This window comes from Sycon ciliatum, chromosome 1 (assembly GCF_964019385.1).
Source record: "Sycon ciliatum chromosome 1, ocSycCili1.1, whole genome shotgun sequence".
In the NCBI taxonomy this organism is placed as follows: Eukaryota; Metazoa; Porifera; class Calcarea; order Leucosolenida; family Sycettidae; genus Sycon; species Sycon ciliatum.
The window spans coordinates 71,898,084-71,925,562 of NC_088643.1; the positions used below are offsets into that span (position 1 = coordinate 71,898,084).

Here is a 27,479-nt window from a genome sequence, read left to right on the forward strand (position 1 = left end):
TTCTGTGGAACTGAGGGCATCACGGAGCTAAAGCAATAGCATTAAAACATGGCAAACAAATTTCAGGTAACAGTTACTTCGAAGTACTGAAAAAGGAAGTCCTATTCTTTCAAAAATATATTGGAAGAACTTCTTCGTACTAAGCTAGAACTGAGGTGTCTTAGAAATCTGTGAAGCTACAACAAACTAGAACTTATAATTGTGTGAAACTCCGTGCAACTACGAGTAACTGGAACACTATTTCCCTAAATCATCACGAGTATGTTGGGTGCGAAAACAACTATTTTAGTAGACAATGATGTTTGTACATATGTAAGAGGTCAGAGACTTGAGTTATTGTTTTCCCTGGCAGAGTGCATGAGGCAGTGAAGTACAACTGTTGCCAATGCAATGCCAGGCACGGCATAAAATATCTTGGTCTTGACGATTGTGGAAAGGAGAATGCATGTTGAACTAGTCGTAGTACTAGCCTATTGCATGACAAATGACAATGGGACAAACAACCCATCCTAGTGTTGTGAACACAGGCACTGGACAGCATACCCTCGTGTAACATGCACACATGCATGCACCACATATGCACACAGGCATGCACAGACGTACACGAATGACACGAACACACGCACATACACAACCAGCCTCGCTCTCATTTGGTGTTTTCCTCTCTTCCTCTACTTCTCCGCGTTCATCTGACACATCTTCTCAGTGCGCAGCTGCAGCACAGCCTCTCCAAGCCGTTCGTATTCCCAGAACTCGTTGTAGACATTGGCTGAGATGCGGCAGTACGGCACACCCTTGATTCCAAACGTGCACACCTGTGCGCAGTTGACAAGAAAGGAGAGGAAGGACATACGGTATAGAGTGAAGATGAGCATATGCAAAGTTCAGTGCAGTTGGACCAGGTCTCCAAGTAACAGGCATTCAAGTAGCTGGACCAAACTTAAGAGATGACACGGGGTCAGTTTTACTACAATATCCACAACTCACTACAAGAGACTGATCAGGGCCGGTGCTTTTAGTGTGAGCGTGATGTTCTTTCTGTACATGTACCCCAGGCGCGTATTCCGCATTGGGCATGGGGGGGGGGGGGCATGTGCACCCCCCCCCCCCCTAAAATTTTTGACCTAGGTTCAGCATGCACATAATGACCATGATGCCATGCACCAGCCATCCTACATAACACGTAGATCTACGTATGGATAGTACCTGATTGCACAGCTAGCTAGCCAACTGTCGCCGTGCTATTACACAGGCCATGGAACAAGTCCAAAGCAGCTTGGCTAGCAGCACACAAGAACAGTATTGCAATGTCCTGAAGTATGTCACTATGTGTACTCATAGAGCTCTCACCATGATATTGAAGCGGTCATAGATTTCCATCATGAGGTCCTCTGCGCTTTCAATGAGGCCTTCGAGAGGCAGCCTGATAAGTTTCATGTTGGGCGCTTCCAGGTGATGGGGAATGGGCAAGCGCTCCGTGCTCCACACTCTAGCCAGCATGTCAGCTGCAGACGATGCTAGCTCAGAGTTGTGTTTGACCATGGCTTGCTGCAGAGCAGAAACATGCATTACACATACACACGCACACACACACACCTGACCTGACCTTTGACGCCCATCGCCGGAGGCGATGATAGCAATGCTACGGCAGAAGCCATAGCAACTTGTGCTGGGATTACACCATTCAACAGCTTGCAAGGCTGAAGAATTGACCGTCACTATTCAGCCTGGTCTACACCATACAGCTATTTGGAGTGACATTTTCTGGCCAGTGAATCCTTATTTTTGGTCTTTTCATTTTTTTTTTTTTCCCCGCACACACATCACACCACATACTCCAGCATGCACTGGCTGTTGGTAACCACCCAGGAGAATGAAAGAAAAGTCAGGAAGAGTCTGAGAAAGAGAAGAAAGATGTGTGTGACCATAATCGTCGGGAATCGAACCCGCAATCTATCGATTGGAAATCGCTGCACATACCACTGCACCATATGGGACACACACACACACACACACACACACACACACACACACACACACACACACACACACACTTTGAATTCTAGTACATGTAGTGGCTGTGGATAGCAGTGCATACCTGATGAGGGCAATTTGCCAAAACGTTGTAATAATAACTGAAGTAAGGAATTCGGAAAGAATAGGTAAACAACATACCTGTGAAAACACAACCTTTAATGCTACTAACACAACCTGTGACTATCATGAGATCAACCCCAACACATTTCTTGCGGTTTACTTTCGTAGAGTTTGCGACTTTGTGTTCCTCAACACAACTTGCAGCTTTCTTCAACAATATCCTCAACCTTGGTTCTGTCCTAGATCGTATATACATGCATTCATTGTTTCGTCTCATCATCATGGAGCAGCTTGTGCGAAGGCTAGCCAAGCTTGCTTGGCGATGCCAACGCGGAAAAAGCCTATAATAATAATAATAATAATAAGAAGAAGAAGAAGAAAGGGTTTGCTCCCCACACTGGAGCTCGTGCTATTCCGCCGACTTTACTTGACACTTGATAATAATAATAATAATAATAATAATAATTCAAAGGAACAGTAGGGGAAGTGAACTGCCTGAAAAGAGAAAAAACCGCCAGACGCACCAGGACTCGAACCCGGGACCTTTTTATTTTTATTTTTTTATTGAAAAACCACAAACCTTCAGACATGTGAATGTGCACATGATATACAGTGTACATACGTATGTATCGAGAAGGCAGCACGGAAACGGCAGTGGTGGTGAGGCCTGGGCAGCTCGTCCGACCGTGGGTCTCGGAGTCAACACTGGGCAGACGCACCGGGGGGGGGGGGGGGGGGGGGGTGGGGGGGGGTGGTAGCTTAGGAGATAAGGGATGAAGCCAGCATGATCATAGTATGTAATGCATATGCAGAAGTAATAATGATGTTAATCTTAAAAACAATAGTGCGGTCGCCCTGCGCAGAGGAACGGCATCATGGACATGATCTACGTGTATAACAAAATAATAATAATATTATAAGTGAGCTAGGGCACATCATACACACACATATGCGCATGTACACATAGGAGATCAACCTGATAGGGCGTTCGCCGGCGTTGGGTAATCTTGAAATATAGATATTAATATTATTGAAGAGATTATTATCATACGCTCACATAAACACCACATACCAACCATGTGCACCCACCCACACACACCCACACACACACACGCGCGCGCGCGCACACACACACACACGCGCGCACACACACACACACACACACACATGCTCGCACGCACACACACACACACATACACACCACACACACGCACACACACACACACACACACACACACACACGCACACACGCACACACATACACACACCACACACACACACACACACACACACACACACACACACACACACGTACACACAGACACACACGTGCACATTCACGCAGACGCGTAATCATACATAATATTTGTGCACAGACTCACTCTCTCACAGTAACGTCCAGAAAACCACCACGCCGAGTCCCTACAGCCGGTCGGTCGCCCAGTCCCAGTGGCTCGAGCGCAGGAATCGGTGGACGCTGCACTTGAAGGACTGCAACCTCTTCTGGTCGGGCTGATCCAGGAGGTGTTGGCGAGGCAACTGGTTCCAGGTGTCCAGCACTCCTTCAGGGAACGACCGGCGGACGTTGTTGCGAGAATTGGCTGGGATATCAGACTGCAGCTGGTAGCGGTGGCCGGCCGCCACCCGCGCCTGCTGCCTGGTGTTGGCAGGATGTTGGTCGTGGTCTGGTACTGCTTGGGAGGGGGGCAGCATTCGGGTTAGCATCTGTGGGCCTGTCAGGTAGTGGATTTTGTAGAGATAGCAGAGAGCAGCCACTTTGCGCCGGAGTTCGAGGCTTGGCAGATATGCGCCTTCGCCGATCAGATGCAGGGCTCTCCGCTGTACAGCATCGAGTTGGGCCAGCACCGTCTGAGAAGCACCCATCCAGACTAGCATGCCGTGCTCTAAGACTGGGCGAACAAAGCCGTTGTAGACCGTGAGACGGCAGCCAGGGTCAAGCACTGCTGAGGCCTTCTTCAGGAAGCCCAGTCGCTGTGTGGTGCGCAGGGCTGACTGTCGAATCTGCTGGCAGAATGTCAGTTGACTGTCGAAGGCTATCCCAAGTAGCTTCAGGCACTGAGTTTCAGGAACCATTTCACCTTGGAATGTGACCGGAGGGCAGTCCCAGGGCCGACGGTGGTGGCTGACGTGGAGTAGGTATGACTTGGCGGGCTCGAATGTCACTCGTCAGGTCGCACCCCAGGCAGCAAGGGCATTGACGGCGGTCTGGAGATCATCACAGTCAGCTGCGAGGTTGCCGAGATACCGGATACACCTGTAGAGCGTTGTGTCGTCTGCGTACGTGGCAAGGCTGGTCGATTGGGGAAGGTGGTCCTCAGCGTCATTAATGTAGATCAAGAAGAGAGTGGGCCCCAGGATGCTTCCTTGAGGCACACCTGCTCGGATGGCGTGTGTGGCTGATGTTTGTCCACCAACTACGGCCCGGATCTGGCGGCTCTCTAGGTAGTTTTTCAACCATGAGAGCAGGTGGCCAGTCAGCCCAAGGCATCTGGCCTTGTGAACTACACCGCGGTGCGACACTTTGTCAAATGCGCCGGCCACATCGACAGCAAGGACTCGGGCCACACCCCCGGCATTGGACGTCCGACTCCACTCATGCTAAAGTGAGAGGAGAAGATCAGTCGTGCCCAGGCCGCGTCGGAACCCGAATTGCCGTCCGGAGAGGACCTGATTGCTTTCCAGGAAGTTAGTGATGCTGCGATTGATGATGGCCTCCATCACCTTAGAGAGTATAGAGAGGAGGGAAATCGGACGGTAGTTCTTCGGGGTAGACTTGGAGCCTTTCTTGAAAATAGGGACAACGTTCGCGATCTTCCAGGATGCAGGTTGCACCCCGTCCCGGAAGCACTGGGTGAATAGCTTTGCCAGAGGGCTGGCGAGTGACTGCGCTGACTTCCTGAGCACTTGCGCCGGAATGCCGTCAGGGCCAGTTGCTTTTGAAGCGTCCAGGTTCTTGAGAGCTCGCTGGACTGTGGCAGGGCGGAAGTGTACGGTCTTCAGCCTATTGCCTGTGCGTTGGCGAATAGGGGGCAGAGGTGTGTCTGGCAGGTCATTGGCACCAAGGCTACATTTCTCCGCGGAGTAGTGACCGAGGCAGTTTGCTTTCTCGATGTTCGTGGCATGCTCTTTGCCAGCAGGGTCGACAAGAATCGGGATGGAGCTATTTCGGGAGGTTCCGATGGACTGCTTGATGGTTGACCACCATTGTTTATCTCGAAGGCTGCCGGTCTGGAGTCGTGCACGGACTATTGCTAGATGGTGATTCTGGGCATCACGTAGGCAATCAGAAGACCGGTGGACAGCGAGAGTATAGTTAGCTTGACATTGGGGCGAGTCTGGTCGTCTCTTGAGGGACTTCCAGGCACTCTGTTTCGCCTTCACGGCCTTGCTGCAAGCTGGCGTCCACCAAGCGGGATCAGAGGGCCGAGTACAGAGAAGTTGGGATGGGATAAACTGGTTCATTCCATCTATGATGGCAGAGGTAATATTGGTGCAGCTGCTGTTTGCATCCTCAGACATCAGGGCATCCTAGTCCACACTCCTAAGGTGGTGGTTTAGTCTGTCCCAGTCAGCGCGGCCATATTGCCAGACTGTTCTGGCCGTCTTGGGCTCTCGACATAGTTCTGTCTTGAATTCTGCCAAGATTGTGGCGTGGTCAGATCTACCAATTGGGGGGCCGAGCCGGACCGTCGGGTTGCCCAGGTCACTCATGATGAGGTCGAGGAGGGCATTTCCACGAGTAGGCTCCGTCACATGCTGCTGGAGGTGATGTAGTGCGCAGAGGTCCTCCAGTTTCTCCCCAGCTGGAGTTGTCCTACTGCTGCCCAGCCAGGCAGTGTTGTGCGCATTGAAATCGCCAGCGATGATGAGGTGCTGTGCATCCACCCGGGCAACGTCAATGGTTTTTTTATTTTTTTATTTTTTTTATTGGGAACACAGCCCTACAAAGAGACATGTGGAGACAAACACAAGACAGGACACAGGGGATGTAGGGACGACGTGCCGATGTACAGGGAGCAACTCGACCGACCAGGGGTCTCGGCGTTAGCGTTGCAACCTGGCATCGAAAAAAAGGGGGGGGTTGCATGGTCAGGTAGCAAAAATAATAATTTGGTGCGAGAAAGGGGCGCTAGTATTGCACCAAATAATATAAATACGTGTAATGACTAAACCAGAAGGGAAAATGAAGAGAGAGAACAATAATCATAACAAGCAAGTAGTAGTAGAGAGGTAAATACTAAATGGGTCTCAAATCTCAATATTATTATTATTATTATTATTATGAAATGACCCAAAGGCAATGTGCCTATCGAGGGGTTCATTTGATTGAAAGAACAGTAGATGTAGATGTATGTACAAAGAGAAGTAGGGATTGATGAGGAGAGAAATGGGGAAAATCAACTGCAAGGTGGCGGAATTCCGTTGATTGCATAAGCATAGTCAGCTGTAAATTTCCTGAGGGCAGCTTTGAACTTATAGAGCGAGGCTTCCGATGTTAGACTGGGGGGTAAACAGGTCCATATCATCGTCACAGGTACTGTGTGGACCACAGCCATCTCTTTCGGATTAGATCCTTACATACGTTGACCTTGAAGGTTTGGAGGCGTCTTGAATGAGGCTCGTGAAGCAGGAGGTCCGCAGGCAGGTTGTTCCAGGGTGTGATGGCGAAGAAGGGGAAGGATCGCAGGAGGTAGTCAGGGGCTGTGCGAGGGGGTGTCCACTTCAGCTGAAAGGCATGGTGCGTCTGACGTTTTTGCCGTGTGCACATGCTAGCTACGGCAGGGGGCTTGGTTGGTGGCAGCATGGGCTTTACCTGGGGAGGCCCTGGAATGTAGTGCAGCTTGAACAAGTATGACAGGGCTGCCACCATCCGACGAAGCTGAAGACTTTGGAGGATGGTTCCAGGTCCCAGGAAATGCAGGGCACGTTGCTGAACCTTGTCCAGCTGGGCCATGTTAGTTGCGGCTGCGCTCGACCAGGCCAGTGGGGCATATTCAAGTAGGGGTCGCACGAATCCCTTGTAGACCGTCACTCGACCATGGTCGTCCAGGATGGGTGCTGCCTTTCGTAGGAAACCCAGCCTTTGGGAGGCGCGCAGTGCAACACTGCGAGTGTGCGCTCTGTAGGAGAGAGTAGGGTCGAGCATGACTCCCAGCAGCTTCAGGGTATCTGTCTCCTGGAGTGCTTCACCTCCAAAGGTGACTGGTGGAGTGCAGGGGGGAACGTGCTTGCGATGTAGAGTCATGCGCTGTGTCTTGGCTGGCTCAAAACAGATACGCCACTTGCGGGTCTGGTCCAAGTAATCTACCATACTGATATCGTTGCCAGGAAGAGACCCTGGGCGGTAGGCAGCACACAAGACAACTTTGCGGCCAGGTCTTATGCGGATAGAAAGCCATACAACTTCTTGATCAAGGGTTGGAACAGCTTCCAGTTCTTGAAAAGCTAGGTGGGATTTCACCCACACAGCCACGCCTCCACCCTGTGGTGTTCGGTCTCGTCTTACTGGAGGGGAGTACCCAGGAAGAGTCACTTCGGCTTGCGTCATCTTATCCAGGGTCAGCTTGGTTTCTGTGACTACAGCAATATCTGCATCAGATGCCAGAAGGGTATGTTGAAATTCGCCAAACTTTGAACGGATACCAAAGGCATTCGTAACCAGCAATTTCAACGTCTTACTGGTCATTGCTCAGGAGAGGGTCGGCAGGTGGGAGACTATCATTGTTCTGAGGAGGAGGGTCAGACTTGGTGATGTCATCAGTTTTGGCAGGTGGGCTAGAATTATCATGGCGTGCTCCACTGCTTTCTTTGAAACGCCATTGCCTGGCATAAAGTGGCCGGGGCCAGAAGTTTGCAGCGGTAATTGTAGAAACTGTTCCAGCGTCAACTGTCAGTCTCGCTGAGATTTTGCCCGTTGCTGATTCGTGCATACTGCAATCGTGCACATCCGCAGATGTCCCAACCGCAGCTGCTCTGTGTTGCACAAACTCCCTGAGGCGTTCCTCGGTGCATTGGTCGCCTAGGTTGCCAACGTACAGCACAGCTTTCTTCGCCCTGGGAGGCTCTGAAGACACCATCTTCCAGCTGTCATCTGAGATCACCTGAAGCACGCACTGCTTCTTACTCCGCTTTGAGTTCTGGACTGGTTGGAATCTGTCTTCGTCTACACAGGTTGCATCTTGGTCGCCATCCCCTTCACACTCGTCACTGCTACGGGAGATGTCGCAGGAGACGCTGCCATCCTCTTCACACTCGTCACCGCTACGGGAAATGTTGCTGGGGACGCTACGGGACATCGTGGTGTCATGCTTTCGAGTACCTTGCTTGTCATGAGCAATGCTCTAACCACTGAGCTATGGGACTGGGCTGAACCTAGAAGGCGCTGACAAGTTTTTCACTCCAAAGGCAGCTCACAACACGTGCCACACATACTGATGGCACTTGGGTCTTTCTCCCTCCCCCAGGGGACCAACCACGGTCAGTTTCTGGACCCTACCAGAAGTGAAAGAGAGTGATAAATTTATGAAAGGATTGGGAGAACTTCAAATTCAAAGGAACAGTAGGGGAAGTGAACTGCCTGAAAAGAGAAAAAAACGCCAGACGCACCAGGACTCGAACCCGGGACCTTGCTTGTCATGAGCAATGCTCTAACCACTGAGCTATGGGACCGGGCTGAACCTAGAAGGCGCTGACAAGTTTTTCACTCCAAAGGCAGCTCACAACACGTGTCACACATACTGATGGCACTTGGGTCTTTCTCCCTCCCCCAGGGGACCAACCACGGTCAGTTTCTGGACCCTACCAGAAGTGAAAGAGAGCTACTCTTCCTTTGAATTTGAAGTTCTCCCAATCCTTTCATAAATTTATCACTCTCTTTCACTTCTGGTAGGGTCCAGAAACTGACCGTGGTTGGTCCCCTGGGGGGAGGGAGAAAGACCCAAGTGCCATCAGTATGTGTGGCACGTGTTGTGAGCTGCCTTTGGAGTGAAAAACTTGTCAGCGCCTTCTAGGTTCAGCCCGGTCCCATAGCTCAGTGGTTAGAGCATTGCTCATGACAAGCAAGGTCCCGGGTTCGAGTCCTGGTGCGTCTGGCGGTTTTTTCTCTTTTCAGGCAGTTCACTTCCCCTACTGTTCCTTCGAATTTGAAGTTCTCCCAATCCTTTCATAAATAATAATAATAATAATAATAATAATAATATTTTATGACTTGGGGCTCCCCGCGTGCTAGTTTGTACGTGAAGTGTGTGGGTTACAGTGAGGGCTGCGTCCCACCCGCCTGTGTGGATTCACAGGAAGTGTGAGTTACGAAGTCTGAAGAAAATGTTGAAGGGCCTCTGCTGGGATGACGACTACACCATAGCTCAGTGGTTAGAGCATCGCTGGCTACAAGCGAGGGTCCCTGGTTCGAGTCCTGGTGGTGACAGTCAATTTTTTCTTCAGACTTTTCCCGTTTGTCTCTTTCCCTCAAACCAGTTAATAATAATAATGAAATTGAAGACACCACTGCAGCTGTACTTATTGTTGATAAATATGGTGGTAAAGACACACCTGGCAATATGGCGGTAAACACACGCCTGCCCACACACGCTCTCTAGGCTGCAAAGTTCTGGCACAGAGCTCTCCTTCTCACCACCACCACCATCAGTTCGCGCCTGGCGCCTGGTCGATGCATGGCTGGCGGTATCCGGCATAGCAGGCTGGTACATCAAGTAGCGCATGGCACATAGATGATGACACAGCAACGACATAGCTCGATTGCGACGTACGTTTCGTCCCCGCTGGACTCATCAGGCAATCTTCTTCTTGGATGTCTTCATACGGAGCTTGACTCGGGAGAATGAAATTGAAGACACCACTGCAGCTGTACTTATTGTTGATAAATATGGTGGTAAAGACACACCTGGCAATATGGCGGTAAACACACGCCTGCCCACACACGCTCTCTAGGCTGCAAAGTTCTGGCACAGAGCTCTCCTTCTCACCACCACCACCATCAGTTCGCGCCTGGCGCCTGGTCGATGCATGGCTGGCGGTATCCGGCATAGTGAGAAGGAGAGCTCTGTGCCAGAACTTTGCAGCCTAGAGAGCGTGTGTGGGCAGGCGTGTGTTTACCGCCATATTGCCAGGTGTGTCTTTACCACCATATTTATCAACAATAATAATAATAATAATAATAATAATAATTTTAATATGGCAATAAGTAGGACGAGCTGAAGCGACATGTGGACTACTTTATTAACAATGTAAGCGATGGAGACGATGCAAGAAACAACCTAAAGGGTAAGGAAAAATACATGTAAGAAGAAAAAGGGCAATGGAAAAAAAAGATGATTCGAACAAGTTTTCGTACAACACTCTTCAGGAATCACCGTTGTACTAAAGAACAAAATGAGAACAAAGGAAATAATATAGCAATCAAGGTAGGGTGACACGATACAATGACAGCACTAGAATATCGAGGTGCGATTTCTCACAAAAGTGTGCAGAAAACAAGGGTATACAAGTAAGAACTAAGCGTGACAAGTGTGTATCAGCAACAAAAAACAAAAAAAGTGAGAACGAATGATAATAATAACAATAATAAACAAGAAGGTGACAAAACACATTTAGGCACAAGTGGCAACAACGTTGCCACACTACACAACAGAACATTATTTGAACAATTTTAGGGTAATAACACTATCTTTCTGGACACACAAATTCGGCTTATGAATGCGCTGACAAACAGCTTCCAAAACTTGTAACTGCAAAAGATAACCATGACGAGCACGGCACAAAACAGAAAAACCGTGCCGTGCTCGTCATGGTTATCTTTTGCAGTTACAAGTTTTGGAAGCTGTTTGTCAGCGCATTCATAAGCCGAATTTGTGTGTCCAGAAAGATAGTGTTATTACCCTAAAATTGTTCAAATAATGTTCTGTTGTGTAGTGTGGCAACGTTGTTGCCACTTGTGCCTAAATGTGTTTTGTCACCTTCTTGTTTATTATTGTTATTATTATCATTCGTTCTCACTTTTTTTGTTTTTTGTTGCTGATACACACTTGTCACGCTTAGTTCTTACTTGTATACCCTTGTTTTCTGCACACTTTTGTGAGAAATCGCACCTCGATATTCTAGTGCTGTCATTGTATCGTGTCACCCTACCTTGATTGCTATATTATTTCCTTTGTTCTCATTTTGTTCTTTAGTACAACGGTGATTCCTGAAGAGTGTTGTACGAAAACTTGTTCGAATCATCTTTTTTTTTTTTTTTCCATTGCCCTTTTTCTTCTTACATGTATTTTTCCTTACCCTTTAGGTTGTTTCTTGCATCGTCTCCATCGCTTACATTGTTAATAAAGTAGTCCACATGTCGCTTCAGCTCGTCCTACTTATTGCCATATTAAAATTATTGTCTCCTCGTCGAATTTTTAAATAATAATAATAATAATAATAATAATAATTTTACAAGAAGTCGGAGGCGGATAATACTTTAATAACGAAGGTACGTGTTGGGTCGTAAGTATCCACGCAAACACACATCCAGTCAAAATAAGGCACTTGTCAAAGTATCCGAACGTTTTCGGTCCCTTCTCATCAAGGATTATACAGGGAATGGCTCAAGTTGGAAAGACTAAAACTTATATAGCGTAAAGATATGAGATAACAACACTCGTGACAAGGTGGAAAAAGTATCAAGTTCAGCACGACACAAAACTCGAAGGAAATAATAATAGCGACAAGAACATAGTGAGCAAATTAAGTTACATTGTTAACACCTCGACGAGGAGTAACACCAAACAATTGTAGCGACAACACATTTTCTTTCTGTACGCAAAGTTCAGGATCTAACTTACGGATATACAAAGCTTCTAACACAGCCAGATGCAACGCACATCTACCACGTGACAATGTCTGTGGGACTTTTCTACTAACTCTGAATAGCCTCCATCCGGCGTTGAGATTCACGTCGGAAGCGGAACAAAACGGCAGATTATCCTTCTTGGATGTACAAATATCACGCAACATTAACACTAAGAGTTTGGACACCACTATCTATAGGAAGCCAACTTTCACCGGCCTCTACATTCCGTGGGGGAGCTATACTCCAACGAAATCGAAGAAACATCTTGTGAAAGCGCTAGTTTATCGTGCGCATAGAATATGTTCCCCTCACCTATTGCAGGACGAATTAGACAGACTGACATCAATATTTACGAACAACGGCTATCCAAAGGAATTTCTGGCCAAGCTTATCAGCGAAAAACCGGCGACAGACAAGCCGATCCAATTTGGACCTGACCTTTGCCCAGTGGTGCTCCGTTTACCCTGGGTTGGCGCCGGTTCTGCGCGCGTGGAGAAGGATGTTCGTGGTATCGTATGTCCATCTTATCCGTGCGTCAAGCTGTACGTCATATTTGGGACAGTGCGTGCGTTCGGTGTGAAGAAGGATGTTCTACCTACCCTTAGTAAAAGTAACCTTATCTATTTCTTTCAATGCCGACAATGTGAAGATCGGTATGTAGGTAGAACCCTTCAGCACCTGGGCGCGCGCATTCGTCAACATGTGCCGTTAAGTTTTGTTCCGCTTGATGCGCGTGAGTGTCGTCCTCGCCGTGGTCGTCCTCCAAAATGTGCTGTCCAGTCCATCGGTGGATCTTCCTCTTCCTGTGAAGATATCACTGCATGCCCGTCCTCCTCCGCGTGTATAGCGCAGGGTTCAGCTGAGAACAGCGTGAAAGATGGTGAAAGACCGACACGTAAACCACCGAAATTGACAAAGGATCTGTCTGCGTCGGGAAGGGTTACGCGAAGCCAAGTAAAAATACGGACGGGTGAGGACGCACGTACAACGACAACGGAAGTGACAACAACAGTCAATATTCGAAAACGTGGTAGACCGCGAAAACGAACCTCAATATCGAACACCGGACAAGTTGGAGTAAGAAGATCAATAGAAATCCGCAATGGAGGAGACGTAGCTGAAAGGACACTGGGCATCGCGCACACAACGGCTAGTGTCAGAAAACGTGGAAGGCCGCGGAAAAGCAAAGAGACGGATAGTGGTGATGCCGCGAAGAGGCGAGATGACGGGACATTGGAGGAGACTACACCCAACGGAGCTAAGAATCGCACTTCGTCCATCAAGCAACATCTGTCAGCCCGTACCAATTGTCGTGAGTTGTACAGTGATAATGTGTTCTCAATATTGTCACGTGGTAGATGTGCGTTGCATCTGGCTGTGTTAGAAGCTTTGTATATCCGTAAGTTAGATCCTGAACTTTGCGTACAGAAAGAAAATGTGTTGTCGCTACAATTGTTTGGTGTTACTCCTCGTCGAGGTGTTAACAATGTAACTTAATTTGCTCACTATGTTCTTGTCGCTATTATTATTTCCTTCGAGTTTTGTGTCGTGCTGAACTTGATACTTTTTCCACCTTGTCACGAGTGTTGTTATCTCATATCTTTACGCTATATAAGTTTTAGTCTTTCCAACTTGAGCCATTCCCTGTATAATCCTTGATGAGAAGGGACCGAAAACGTTCGGATACTTTGACAAGTGCCTTATTTTGACTGGATGTGTGTTTGCGTGGATACTTACGACCCAACACGTACCTTCGTTATTAAAATAATAATAATAATAATAATAATGTAAAAGAGAAAAGGACATATGGATACGAGTTTAGAGTAACTCTCCATCACTGTAACATGATACTATATACAGTCAGAAAGTTACTCTAAACTCGTATCCATATGTCCTTTTCTCTTTTACATTTATTTATGGCTCAACATCCGAGTTTCAAATAATAATAATAATAATTTCGAGTCCTGGTGGTGACAGTCGATTTTTTCTTCAGACTTTTCCCGTTTGTCTCTTTCCCTCAAAACCAGTTAATATTTTATGACTTGGGGCTCCCCGCGTGCTAGTTTGTACGTGAAGTGTGTGGGTACAGTGAGGGCTGCGTCCCACCCGCCTGTGTGGATTCACAGGAAGTGTGAGTTACTAAGTCTGAAGAAAATGTTGAACGGTCTCTGCTTGGATGACGACTACACCATAGCTCAGTGGTTAGAGCATCGCTGGCTACAAGCGAGGGTCCCTGGTTCGAGTCCTGGTGGTGACAGTCGATTTTTTCTTCAGACTTTTCCCGTTTGTCTCTTTCCCTCAAAACCAGTTAATATTTTATGACTTGGGGCTCCCCGCGTGCTAGTTTGTACGTGAAGTGTGTGGGTACAGTGAGGGCTGCGTCCCACCCGCCTGTGTGGATTCACAGGAAGTGTGAGTTACTAAGTCTGAAGAAAATGTTGAACGGTCTCTGCTTGGATGACGACTACACCATAGCTCAGTGGTTAGAGCATCGCTGGCTACAAGCGAGGGTCCCTGGTTCGAGTCCTGGTGGTGACAGTCGATTTTTTCTTCAGACTTTTCCCGTTTGTCTCTTTCCCTCAAAACCAGTTAATAATAATAATAATAATAATAATAATAATCGGCGTGGAGAAAGCAATTTTATTAGTGCAATTAGGAGTATAATCGATGCAGACATGGCCAGACAACAACGAGTTCATGGAATTTTTTTTAAGGATTTTTATGTTATTCAAAATCGATTTTCGTGTTCCGCTCATCAGTGAATAGTATCGGAACTGAGGGTACTGTGTACAACAATAGAACATTTTTATAACAGCATAATTAATTAAAAGTGTGAACAACAAAGGAAGTGCTACAGCATTACATAATAGGTGTCAAACTTCTGTATTTTGTCACTTGTTATCACGTCCAGATTGTCTTGGTGTGTACGATGATTCTCACTTTTCTGTTTTGTGCCGTGCAAGTTATGTTAAGCAGTTGAAGGTTCTGGAAGCTGTATGTATTCGTGTGCATAATCCGGTTCTTTGTAAACAAAAGAAGCATGTAGTCGCGCTAAAGTTGTTCTCGTAGCTGGTTATCAGATGTAAATGTTGTGTCATGTTGCACTGTATCACCTCTTGCTTTGTGGCTGCACTCAGTTATATACGTTAGCACTATGTTTGACACCTATTATGTAATGCTGTAGCACTTCCTGTGTTGTTCACACTTTTAATTAATTATGCTGTTATAAAAATGTTCTATTGTTGTACACAGTACCCTCAGTTCCGATACTATTCACTGATGAGCGGAACACGAAAATCGATTTTGAATAACATAAAAATCCTTAAAAAATTCCCTGAACTCGTTGTTGTCTGGCCATGTCTGCATCGATTATACTCCTAATTGCACTAATAATAATAATAATAATAATAATAATAATAACAATTTGTCTCTTTCCCTCAAACTAGTGAAGATTTTATGACTTGGGGCTCCCCGCGTGCTAGAGTGTACGTGAAGTGTGTGGGTACAGTGAGGGCTGCGTCCCAACCGCCTGTGTGGATTCACAGGAAGTGTGAGTTACGAAGTCTGAAGAAAATGTGGAACAGTCTCTGCTGGGATGACGACTACACCATAGCTCAGTGGTTAGAGCATCGCTAGCTACAAGCGAGGGTCCCTGGTTCGAGTCCTGGTGGTGACAGTCAATTTTTTCTTCAGACTTTTCCCGTTTGTCTCTTTCCCTCAAACTAGTGAAAATAATAATAATAATAATACGAAGTAGTGGTTGCGACTTCGGCGATGATTTGTAAGAAAGGGTTTGCTCTGGATGGCAGTCGTGAGTCAGTCAAGTGTCAAGTAAAGTCGGCGGAATAGCGCGAGCTCCGGTGTGGGGAGCAAACCCTTTCTTACAAATAATAATAATAATAATAATAATACGAAGTAGTGGTTGCGACTTCGGCGATGATTTGTAAGAAAGGGTTTGGGTCAAGTGTCAAGTAAAGTCGGCGGAATAGGGCGAGCTCCGGTGTGGGGAGCAAAGTCAGCAAACCCTTTCTTAATAATAATAAGAAGAAGAAGAAATTCGGGTGGGCGCTAGTTGTAATAAATAATACCTGGTTGATAAAATAATTAGTTGTTGTTGCAGAGTGAATGGGAAACAGCGGGTCTGCTCTAGAAAACCTCTTCCTAATTTGAATGACTCATTTTCTTGGTGCGTGCTGGCTGTAATCTCCCTGACCAAAGCAAGAACAGACCGAACAACAAGTGGAACTGGAAGGGAGTTGACTACTGTACATGTACTCGTACTCATACCCAGTATCGTATGCAGGGGGCCTAGGCATGAGGTGAAGTGAAGCGAGGGCTGACACCGTTAATACCAATGACTGAATAGCCGCAACTGCACCGGTTTTCTTGGCCTAGACAGTGATATCCAAATGCTTTGCTGTTATACCATGCACATGTACTGTGACAGCAGGATCATGAATATGAATCAAGACTTACCTGTCCACCTAGTTTGTTCTGGATAAAGCTGAGCGCCTCTCTGACCGAGAACAACTGTGTCTGGTCTCTAGTTGCAAGGAAATTAAACCGCTCAACGAACGGCTTCCTCCACCACCAGGATATGACGGCTGGCAGGATCTCCTCCTTCAGCTCACGTTTCGCATACAACAGGGCGCAGCCGCGGGGCGCAAAGCACCACTTGTGCAGGTTGCCTGGACAGAAGGAGAATGTCGGCAAACGGGCAATGAGGAACAGCTGCTGTTTTCCTTGCATCGTACCTGCGTGTAATTGAATCTCTCTGTGTGTAGGAAGACGATAGCAGTGATGTGGGAGAGTTTGTACCATGCATGCACAAAGCATGGTGTGTTCTACAACTGAGACTAGTCCAGTGAAGTACAACTGTTGCCAATGCAATGCCAGGCACGGCATAGTGACTATGTGGCCAGGCAATGTTAGGCACGTTCACACACCATTTGATGCCCATCGCCGGAGGCGATGATAGCGATGCTACGGCAGAAGCCATAGCAACTTGTGCTGGGATTGCATCATTCAACAGCTTGCAAGGCTGAATAATTTACCTCCCCTATTCAGCCTGGTCTACACCACACGACATACGTGCCATCTCCACGCTCCGCCAGTTCCGCGGCAGCATGATCCCGCACACCCTTAGTACCTTGAGTACCAAACGTCCTGTTTGATGATCAGCTGGCTTAGTTTTTCTCCACCTCTATCCTAATTACATCAGTCCCCAATTTCATTTATTACTGCTTTCTATCTGCATTCGCCACCTTTTCATTGGGCAGATCTGCCCGTTTGGTTTGCGAATTAAAATAAACACAACAACACAACAACACAGCTATGAAGTGGCTTTTTCTGGCCAGTGAATCCCTACTTTTTGGTCTTTTTCATTTTTTCCCCGCACACACATCACACCACATACTCCGGCATGCCCTTGCTGTTGGTAGCCACCCTGGAAAATGAAAGAAAAGTCAGGAGGAGTCTGAGGAAGAGAAGAAAGATGTGTGAGCCCATAATTGTCGGGAACCGAACCCGCAACCTCTTTATTGGAAATCGCTGCTCATACCACTGCACCGTATGGCACACGCACACGTTCACACACACACAAACATACACACACACACACACACACACACACACACACACACCATTTTGACCATTTGACGCCCATCGCCGGAAGCGATGATAGCGATGCTACGGCAGAAGCCATAGCAGCTTGTGCTGGGATTACACCATTCAACAGCTTGCCAGGCTGAAGAATTGACCGCCACTATTCAGCATCGTCTACACCACACAGCTATGAGGTGGCTTTTTCTGGCCAGTGAATCCCTACTTTTTGGTCTTTTTCATTTTTTTCCCACACACACATCACACCACATACTCCGGCATGCACTGGCTATTGGTAACCACCCAGGAGAATGAAAGAAAAGTCAGGAAGAGTCTGAGAAAGAGAAGAAAGACTTGTGTGACCATAATCGTCGGGAATCGAACCCGCAACCTCTCGAATGGAAATCGCTGCACACTGCACCATATGGCACACACGCACACACACAGAACAGAGTTTATCTAGACTAGAGTCTAGGAGTACGTACCGGTATAGTAGTCCACATGAGGCAAGTCGGACATGTTCAGGTCGATCTGACCAGGCGAGTGTGCACCGTCCACCAGCACACGAACATTTCGGCTATGACATATCGCAGACAGCCGCTTAATAGGCATGAGCACGGCAGATGGACTGGTTATGTGATCTAGAATACACACTCGAACATTGGGATGCTCAGCGAGCCCCTCCTTAAACTGCTTCACAAGTGCATCCTCGCTCACCACAGGGAAGTCCAGGCACATGCAAAACGGCTTGATGCCGCGCCTCTCGCAAACGCAATCGACGGTGTTCTTCACGGGTTGGTACGTCCAATCCGTGGTCATTACTTCGTCGTCACCGCTCAGCGGGATCGAGTTAAGGACAGCGTTGATTCCCGTTGTTGCATTGTCCACGATGGCCACACAGTCTGTAGGTGCCTTGATTAGCTCAGCGGCAGCAGCAGAGTTCTCTGAGAAGTACTGACGTGCAAGCCGTCGGAACCACCTGTCTGGGTGCTGCTCCATTTCCTTTCGAAGCTCCTGCTGCATGGCTACAATACTTCTTGGCACAGTACCAAACGAACCATGGTTGAGGAAGATAGCACCGTCTTGCAAACACAGCTCATCCTCCCGTAGGCGCTGTGCGTCAGATCGCAAGCAGGAGCGGACACCTTTATAGAGAAGATAGGCTGTGCAGCTGGTGGCACCCACAGCCGCAGCACCGTAGGCCAGCTGAGTGGAAGTCAGTGATCCGATATCCATTCTACACCTATGTACATGCACACACACACACACACACACACACACACACACACACACACACACACACACACACGCACATACACACACACACACATATATATATATACCGGAGGGTATAATTATTATCTTCACTACACCATAGTTCAGTGGTTAGAGCATCGCTAGCTACAAGCGAGGGTTCCTGGTTCGAGTCCTGGTGGTGACAGTCAATTTTTTCTTCAGACTTTTCCCGTTTGTGTCTTTCCCTCAAACTAGTCAAGATCTTCACTAGTACATGTATATTATATATAATTATATGCACACACACCTTTGCTTTGCTTTTGACGCCCATCGCCGGAGGCGATGATAGCAATGCTACGGCAGAAGCCATAGCAACTTGTGCTGGGATTACACCATTCAACAGCTTGCAAGGCTGAAGAATTGACCGTCACTATTCAGCCTGGTCTACACCAAACAGCTATTTGGAGTGACATTTTCTGGCCAGTGAATCCCTTTTTTTGGTCTTTTTTTCATTTCCCCCCCCCCCCCCCCACACACACATACGCGCACACCACACACACAAACACACACAGTCAGACTCAGACATGCCCATCGCGGAAGCGATGATAGCGAACAGCTATGTTAGACATAGGAATTTATTAGACATAGCAACTTGTACTGGGATTACACCATTCAACTTGAGAGCTTGCAAGGCTGATGAATTGACCGCCACTAATTTTATCCTGATACTGTGACAGTATCCACCAACTTCACAGACTCAGTGCACTGGTTCATGCTGCATGCAGCGCTGCTGATCACCCGAAAAGTGTGGTCTATACAGGATATTGCACAGTGTCCGCGAGGATTATTTTTCATAATCCCCGTGGCGCTGCGCGCCTTGGGGATTTGAAAAATAATCCCCTCGGAACCGTGCAATATCCTATACATAGACCACCCTTTTCAGGTGATCTACGGATATTTCCCCTAGTTTGAGGGGATTATGGCTCATAATCCCCTCAAACGAGGGGATCTTATATCCACAGGATATACCAAGGACAGCAAGGTGTCCATGCATGTTAGAGATCCCCATGGAAAAGAGAAAACATTACTTCTTCTATTCTTTACTTTATTTCTTTTGCACTTCAGTAAAAATATTATTTCATTGCCAAATTAGTTTGAGTTACCTTTGAAAATAGTCATGTTCAACTGTCTTCGTAATCATCATACTCGTCCAACCGATGTCACCCTCACCCTGCGAATAATCAGCTCATCTCTCCCGTAGCTCCACTTCTCCTTCCATCATGACCGAGCATCAACTATACATCAATTTAGAGCATTATCCATAGCCTGCAGTCATATCATGGCTGCTAAAATCCAGAGGTCATGACTTCGTAACATGCATAATGTTCAAATGTATTATGTAATGTGCATGTACACGGAGTTTTGCGGACTACCCGCCACTATCTCGTCCACCCCGGATACCTGATGACGGCTGATTCACTCGCATCTTCTGCTACGTGTACTGTGTCAGTGTGAGAAAGAACTTTGAAGAAGACGAGTTCGAACATACAATACTGTATTGCCATGATTTCTACCCTGCTTTTCATTGAAAACACTATCTGGATGACCTCTAGGCACCGGCGGATTATGCCGGCATAGACCACCCTTTTCAGGTGATCTACGGATATTTCCCCTAGTTTGAGGGGATTATGGCTCATAATCCCCTCAAACGAGGGGATCTTATATCCACAGGAAATCCTGTGGATCCCCTCGGACGGTCGGTGGGTCGGACCCAGTCCTTCTACCAGCATAACCAAGAGAGCTAGCTCCCTTGGCTGCTGCTTGAATATGCAAGAATGGGCCTTCCAGATAAGGTCTAAAAAGGGGAAGTGGCTATAGTTGTCAAAAGAAAAGCATATTGGTGAAACAAAACTAGGGAAGTGGTAATCTTTCTATCAGCAACAAACAAGAGCATCTTAATTTGCAACATGCTACGTGAACCGGGTGTGCCGAACACCAGTAACCATAGAGACACACCACACTCTCATATAGATACTGGTTATAAATAACCGAGTAAGGAAAATAATCCAATAGCCTATGGAGAAAAAAAGAAATAATAATTAAGTCAATGACAACAAATGCTCGTCCAGCACACGAGTTGTCATAGAAACATTGAACGAAATGACAAAAACGCATAGTAATGAGCATCGCCGTTCAATGCAAACTTTGGTTTCTAGTACAGTAATAGTCATGAAGTTGATTGTTCCAACTAGGAACACACGCTTCTTGCCGAACTTGACACTTGACTGACTCACGACTGCCATCCGGAGCACACGAGGAGCACGTCGCACCTTCCACTCGGCAAACCTGCAAGAAAGCACCACTCCCTGCTCAATACACGGTGTTTCGGGGAATTCACCCCTCATCAGTTGAGCTTGAGTAGGCTGAGGAAGATTGTGCCTGAAAAGCACCACTTATATACTGCTCTCCAGGCCAAACCATCACCAGGGATACAAACTTACAGAGACGCTTTGTTTCCAGCGCGACAAACACCTCGTGAAGCTCCAGGTAGCAGCGTGAGTCAGAGTCGCTCATGGAGTTGTGATAAACAGACGTTGAGAGCCAGTATAGCTATTCGCAACGCTGTCACCTCCAACAACTAGTCGCACGTCCGCGTGAGGGACAACAATACGAACTTAGAAGTTGCGACTTCGGCGGTAATAGTCATGAAGTTGATTGTTCCAACTAGGAACACACGCTTCTTGCCGAACTTGACACTTGACTGACTCACGACTGCCATCCGGAGCACACGAGGAGCACGCAGTCGCACCTTCCACTCGGCAAACCTGCAAGAAAGCACCACTCCCTGCTCAATACACGGTGTTTCGGGTGTGCTCCGGATGGCAGTCGTGAGTCAGTCAAGTGTCAAGTTCGGCAAGAAGCGTGTGTTCCTAGTTGGAACAATCAACTTCTAGTACAGTGTTTGGAAAATTCCTTCTTTCACAGACCTGAAAGATAAATCTTTGCAGCAGTTAGCCTACTACTAACTCAATGTCATTGGTTCTACATGTACGTGTAGATGTACCCATTCACGCTCTACTGGTCTTGTCAAATTAGTTCCAAACGATCACAAACAATCCATCTTATTTCGGATACTCTTACACCATTTGACTAAGCCATGGGACGGACGTCAGTGCCTGACAATTCTTCATTGTAGTCTTTGATTTGTAGGGAATAAATCGCCTCCACGCCGGTAGGTGACAGACGAACAGAGCACCTCAAATTATTTTCAAATAATTACAATATCTACTATTTCGTCGTCTTCACTTGATCGCTATCAGTATCGCTTTTCCCCACGGTCTTGTCAGCTACCAACAAGCAGCAGAGTTCATGAGGCTTCGTCTTGGGAGACAAACCAAAGAAAGTGTGTGACAATCCGCATTCGCCTCAGTCAAACCAATAAGTGGATCAAAACCTGGAGAGGCGACGAACAAACGACTATCAGAACTTCCGGTACTTCGCGTTCGGTGTTCCGTTCACAGTAGGCTCCGGCGGATTACTAGTATGCTCGCGAAATCATGGAATTATGCTTTCATGGATTCTCTCATTATGCTCGCAAAATCCTCATATTATGCTTTGGCACGCGGGGATACATGTCACTTTGTTGTACTTATGAATATGAAGTCTCAAAGTTGAGAAAATTGTGCCTTTTTCGACCTTGCAAGTGGCCATAACTTAGCATAAGTACAACGAAATGTTACATGAGTAGTACACACATGATGCTAGCATGCCAAGTGGACCACAATCATGTCGTCGACGCTCGCATGCGGAGGGAAGATGTGAAGGTCTGCTGCAAGCAGGTCAGCGCGGAGAGCTGCTATATCCACTCTGTGCACATGGTGCAGCTGCCTAGTGAGGAGTGATCTCGCTGGCTGGCTTACTTCAGTAGCACAGCTGAGTGAAGCACTCACAGCAAAGTTATCGCTGATGTCACATGGTACGAATACGATGTTCCAGGATGAGGCTGGCATGGTTGACCAAGACTAGGTTGGTGCTGTCACCATGGTCACGACGTTCTGCAGTCCATAGCTTCCACACGTGTTATGCATGTGGCGTAATTGTGGGCCAGGAGAAACTGGGTAAGCATTTACATTGTCATTGAAGTCACCCATCATAGTGACCGATCCGGTGTTGTTGGTGGCTGCCTGTAATACAGTCTCTAGCAGGGCATGCGCTAAGGATTAAAATTTGTTGCTACTCTTGTAGCTGACAGATCGTTCATGTCCATCAAGCGCCGCTTCGACCTTGAGCGCTGTGGACTGGAGGCGGTTTGGCTCGAATTGCGGCCAGTGATCCTTCCCTCACTCCCCCTCATCATCTGCTCTGTTTACAGACCCCCTGGAGACAGCATCTCCCAAGTCCAGGCATTTAGTGACCTCCTAGAGGACTGTCTGTCCAATATTAGCCTCCCCGATTCGGCGATTGTACTTGCAGGAGACTTGAATGCTCGCCACTCTGACTGGTCTCCTAGTGACACCACGAATCGTGCTGGAAGGGAGTTCCGTAACCTCTTCTCTTGTTTTGGCCTTGAGCAAATGGTGACATTCCCCACACACTTTACCCCCCACGGCTCAACATCGTGTATTGACGTTGTACTCACGGATCATCCTCACCTACTACTCTCTGTTACATCTGTTGCTCCTCTTGGTGCATCTGACCACGCACAGATCCTCAGTCATTTTCTACTGCCTACTGATGCTGTTTACCGTGAGGAACCTGCTGCAAGCGGACATCCCGCTGCTGCACCCCGAAGCCACTTCAGCAATGTTCCTGCAAAGCCGGAATATGACTTTAAATCCGTGCCATCTTCCGTCTGGGATAGTGTGAATGCAGAGCTCTCTGATATTGACTGGAGCTGGCACCTGCGTGCCAGCAACGTCGATGATGCGCTTTCACACTTTTCTTCCATTCTCAACAGTGCCCTTGAGAAGCACCTCTGGCCATTCGGAAAGCAGCCGTATTCTCACCGCTGCCCACGGCCCAGTCAGCCACCCTGGGTTGATGCCCATCTCCGCACAGCAATCAAGTGGAAATATGATCTCTATAGCATTTTTAGGAAGTACCCAACACAACAAAACAAACAAGCATACCAACAGCAGCGAAATATAGTGAAAACCCTGACGCGGACAAAGTACAGAGCTTATATCCGCTCAGTGAAAACTACTTTGCAGGGTAGACACCGTCCATCGCTTCACCAGTTTGTGAGACAAGCAAGAATTCGAAACGTATCACGGGAAATTCCGTCACTCACAACAGGGACTCAGCAGGCGGCTGACCCTTTGGCCAAAGCTACGGCATTAAACGCCCAGTTTGCCTCTGTGACTCGGCCAGATGACCCGTTGCTCTCTATTCCCCCTATTCTCACCCCCTCGGAGCCCTCAGCTTGTTTCACGTCCGTCATCACCACAACTGCCACTGTCCGGCGTCATCTGAAGAAGCTTCCGACGTGCAAGGCGTCTGGTCCTGACGGCATCCCCAATCGGGTCCTCAAGGCCCTGGCACCATCCATAGCATTCCCTTTGTGCCATATTTTCAACATGTCATTTACCACGGGCATATTCCCTTCCGCATGGAAAACAGCGAAAGTCATACCTGTATTCAAGAAAGGTTCCCGCCACGAACCTGCAAACTACCGCCCTATCTCTCTTCTTCCCTGCGTGTCCAAAGTATGTGAACGCATCTTTTATGACCACTTATACAGACATGTTTCGCCGTTTCTGAGTCCCGCACAATCTGGGTTTCGTAAAGGCGACTCCACCTCTCTTCAACTGACCCGCATCGTGCAGCAGGTGTGCCAGCATAGGGATAACAGAGCGCTTGCTGGCATTTGCTTCTTTGACTTGGCCAAGGCTTTTGATACCGTCTGGCATCGAGGACTTTTGGCAAAGCTCGAGCATGCATTCAGGGTACGCAAACAACCACTCTCCTGGCTGAAATCTTATCTCTCTGGGCGTTATCAGTACGTAACTGTGCTTGGCACATCCTCGGCTGCAGAGCCAGTATTGTCGGGCGTTCCTAAAGGATCAATTCTTGGTCCCCTACTATTTATAATTTACGTAAACGACTTACCTGCAGTCTTCCCTGGAACGTCTCTGTTTGCTGACGACACGACCCTTCTCACCTCATCAGCTTCCCTCACTGGCCTGAAAAACAACTTGCGTGCTGGCATTCAGAAAGTTCTTTCCTGGATGTCGTCCTGGAGGTTGTCCCCAAATCTATCAAAAACAAAGATCATGCTCTTCCCGCCCCAGCCGGAGTTCACAACCCTCATCCATGCCAACTTTCCAAATCCAATTGACATAGTGTCTTCTCACAAACACCTTGGCATTGTGATTGACTCTGCACTCTCTTGGGTACCTCACATCGAATATATCTGTAAAAAATCAAGTAAATCCTTAGGAATTCTCTCCCCCCACTGCTCCTACCTCCCACTTTCTTGCAAGCTTCTTTTTTATTTAGCCTACCTTCGCCCAATATTTCATTATGCAGATACGTCTTGGGTTGGGTTATCCTCTTCCGCTGCTGCAAAGCTTGAAATACATCACAAGAAAATCCTTGAAATTCTCCTCCGTCAACCCCGCATGCTCTCATCATCCGCCCTTTATAAAATCGCTCACACAACCCCGTTATCACATGGACGCAGTGCACACCTGGCTTCTCTTGTCCATTCTATTAAGCTTGAGTTGTGCCCACCTCATCTCATGTGTTTTAATTGGTTCTCTTCTCTAAGAACTAGAAACTCGCTCTTACTCCCTAAGTGTAACTCATCCACTCTTTTGCGCTCCCCTCTCTTTATTGCTTATTCTGTTTGGCTCACTCTACCCAGAGAAGTTAAGGACCTGACCTCACCCCGCCTGTTTAAGATCCGTGCCGCCCCTTATTTACTACGACATGCATAGCTCATTATCCACATGTCCTTTGCGTCTCTGTGTTTTTCACTGCTTTTATTTGACATTATCTTTCTTTACGGAGTTGTTGTTGCTGTTCGTTTTGCTACTCTTTCTTTTCCCTCCCCTTATTTCTATTTATCGCCGTGGTTGGCAATCACCCACTCTCGTAATATTGGCCGGTGTTTCCGCCGAGTCTTGAGATGTTGCAATAAATAATAATAATAATAATAATAATAATAAAATATGCTCTGACACAATGTCCTGCCAGTTGCAAAAATGTCCGGACATGCAACTTTCACATCAAATCACACAATGTTCAGTGTAGAATTAATACCATCGAAATGTTATCACGACGATGCATTTCAGAAGCAGCATGATCTTTGAAGGCTGACGTTTTCAGGTTCCTTGAGCCAACGACGAAGGAGTCAGAAAAATTCTTGCTGCTGCGAATTTTCAACAAAACGGGAACACATCTTACACTTCAAATTTTCGACAACGCTACGATCTGAGGGACTGCGCTCATAGCTCAGCCAAACAGAAGTTGAAAGCTCCCAATCATACTCGGCGACCCACTTGTCACAAGTGGTCGTCTTGACTCCTCTGGGCTTCTTTCCAAGTGGAGCACCCGCATCAGCGGTGCTTGGCTTTCTCTTGCCAGACGACATCACTAATGACTATGACTGAAGTATGAGACAAAGGATTGAAGTGCCTTTTCTTTTTTGTACTTTGCAAAAAGGTGCGCGGACACTTTGTCCGGATATGTACAAAACATCCGGAAACTGACCGTAAACGGTCGGATATTGTCCGATGTCCGACCGTTATTTCGCGCCCTGTCTAGTCTGGGCCAGAACGCAACAGTTTCACTTGGCGGCCGGTACACACACCCTAAGAGATGAGGTGCCTGGACACCTTTAAGCTCGATCCAGGTGCACTCTACATCATCCGCCGTCAGATCCGGGCGAGGCTTCGCGGGGAGGGTCGACCTGAAGTAGGTCATGTTCCACCTCATCTTCCACCGGCACGGTCCTGGCGGGCAATACTGAAGTTTGGGATCCGGATTTCTCCACCAGATACTGTGCAATCAAGCCATGTTTTAGCAACACCAACTATGTCCCAGCACTGGTCCGCGATCAGCTCCTCCAGGGCGTCAACTTTGTGCCGAAGGCTACAAATGTTGATGAAGCCAAAGCGTACCAAGGAATTTGCTGGAATGAAGCCTATCTTAAGGGAAGCGGGAGGCTGCATAGCAGCACGAGGGAAAAAGGGATCAGCATAAGGATTAAGAGCAAGTGCAGTAAGTATTAAAAAGAAAGAAAGGTAACAAATACTACTAATAGTTAACACTGACGGACCGTAATTACCTTCATTGCACTAGTGGCTTCCTCTGCGGGCAGCTTCGACTCTCTCTGCCAGCTTCTTGCGCTCACGGTTTGAATACTCCTTAGCCCACGCAACTTGCGGGTCGTTCAAGGCAGAGGCAGGTGGCTCAGTGCGCCCCGATAGGACAGTGGCGGAGAAGGTGTCACTGTGTTTGCCTGCTGCAAGTCTGAAGCCTTCTTCATCAGGAGAGGGGGTTGTCCCGCTGCTCTTTTCTTTGTCTCCAGGTTGACTGAAAGCCGGCATATGGTTACTGGTACATGTATCAGTTGTGCCAGTGCTGGTCCCATTGGCTAAAAGTAAAAGTGCCTGGCGATAGCTGTTGACTGAGGCAGTGTTCAGCCCTATGTTGCTAGCTGCACCTGTCTCCACAC

General features: G+C 47.6%; 1 protein-coding gene across 1 annotated transcript; it reads right to left on the bottom strand.

Annotated features, from left to right (window-relative positions):
* On the bottom strand, positions 1-27,267 carry LOC135805281 (uncharacterized). The gene is made up of 5 exons (XM_065319300.1): positions 27,090-27,267; positions 18,049-18,806; positions 16,439-16,650; positions 1,351-1,548; positions 1-815 (listed from the first exon to the last, which is right to left on the bottom strand). Exons 2-5 carry the CDS (start codon positions 18,797-18,799, stop codon positions 672-674), a joined length of 1,305 nt encoding a protein of 434 aa, XP_065175372.1. The 5' UTR covers positions 18,800-18,806; positions 27,090-27,267; the 3' UTR covers positions 1-671.
* Between the last annotated feature and the right edge of the window lie 212 nt (positions 27,268-27,479).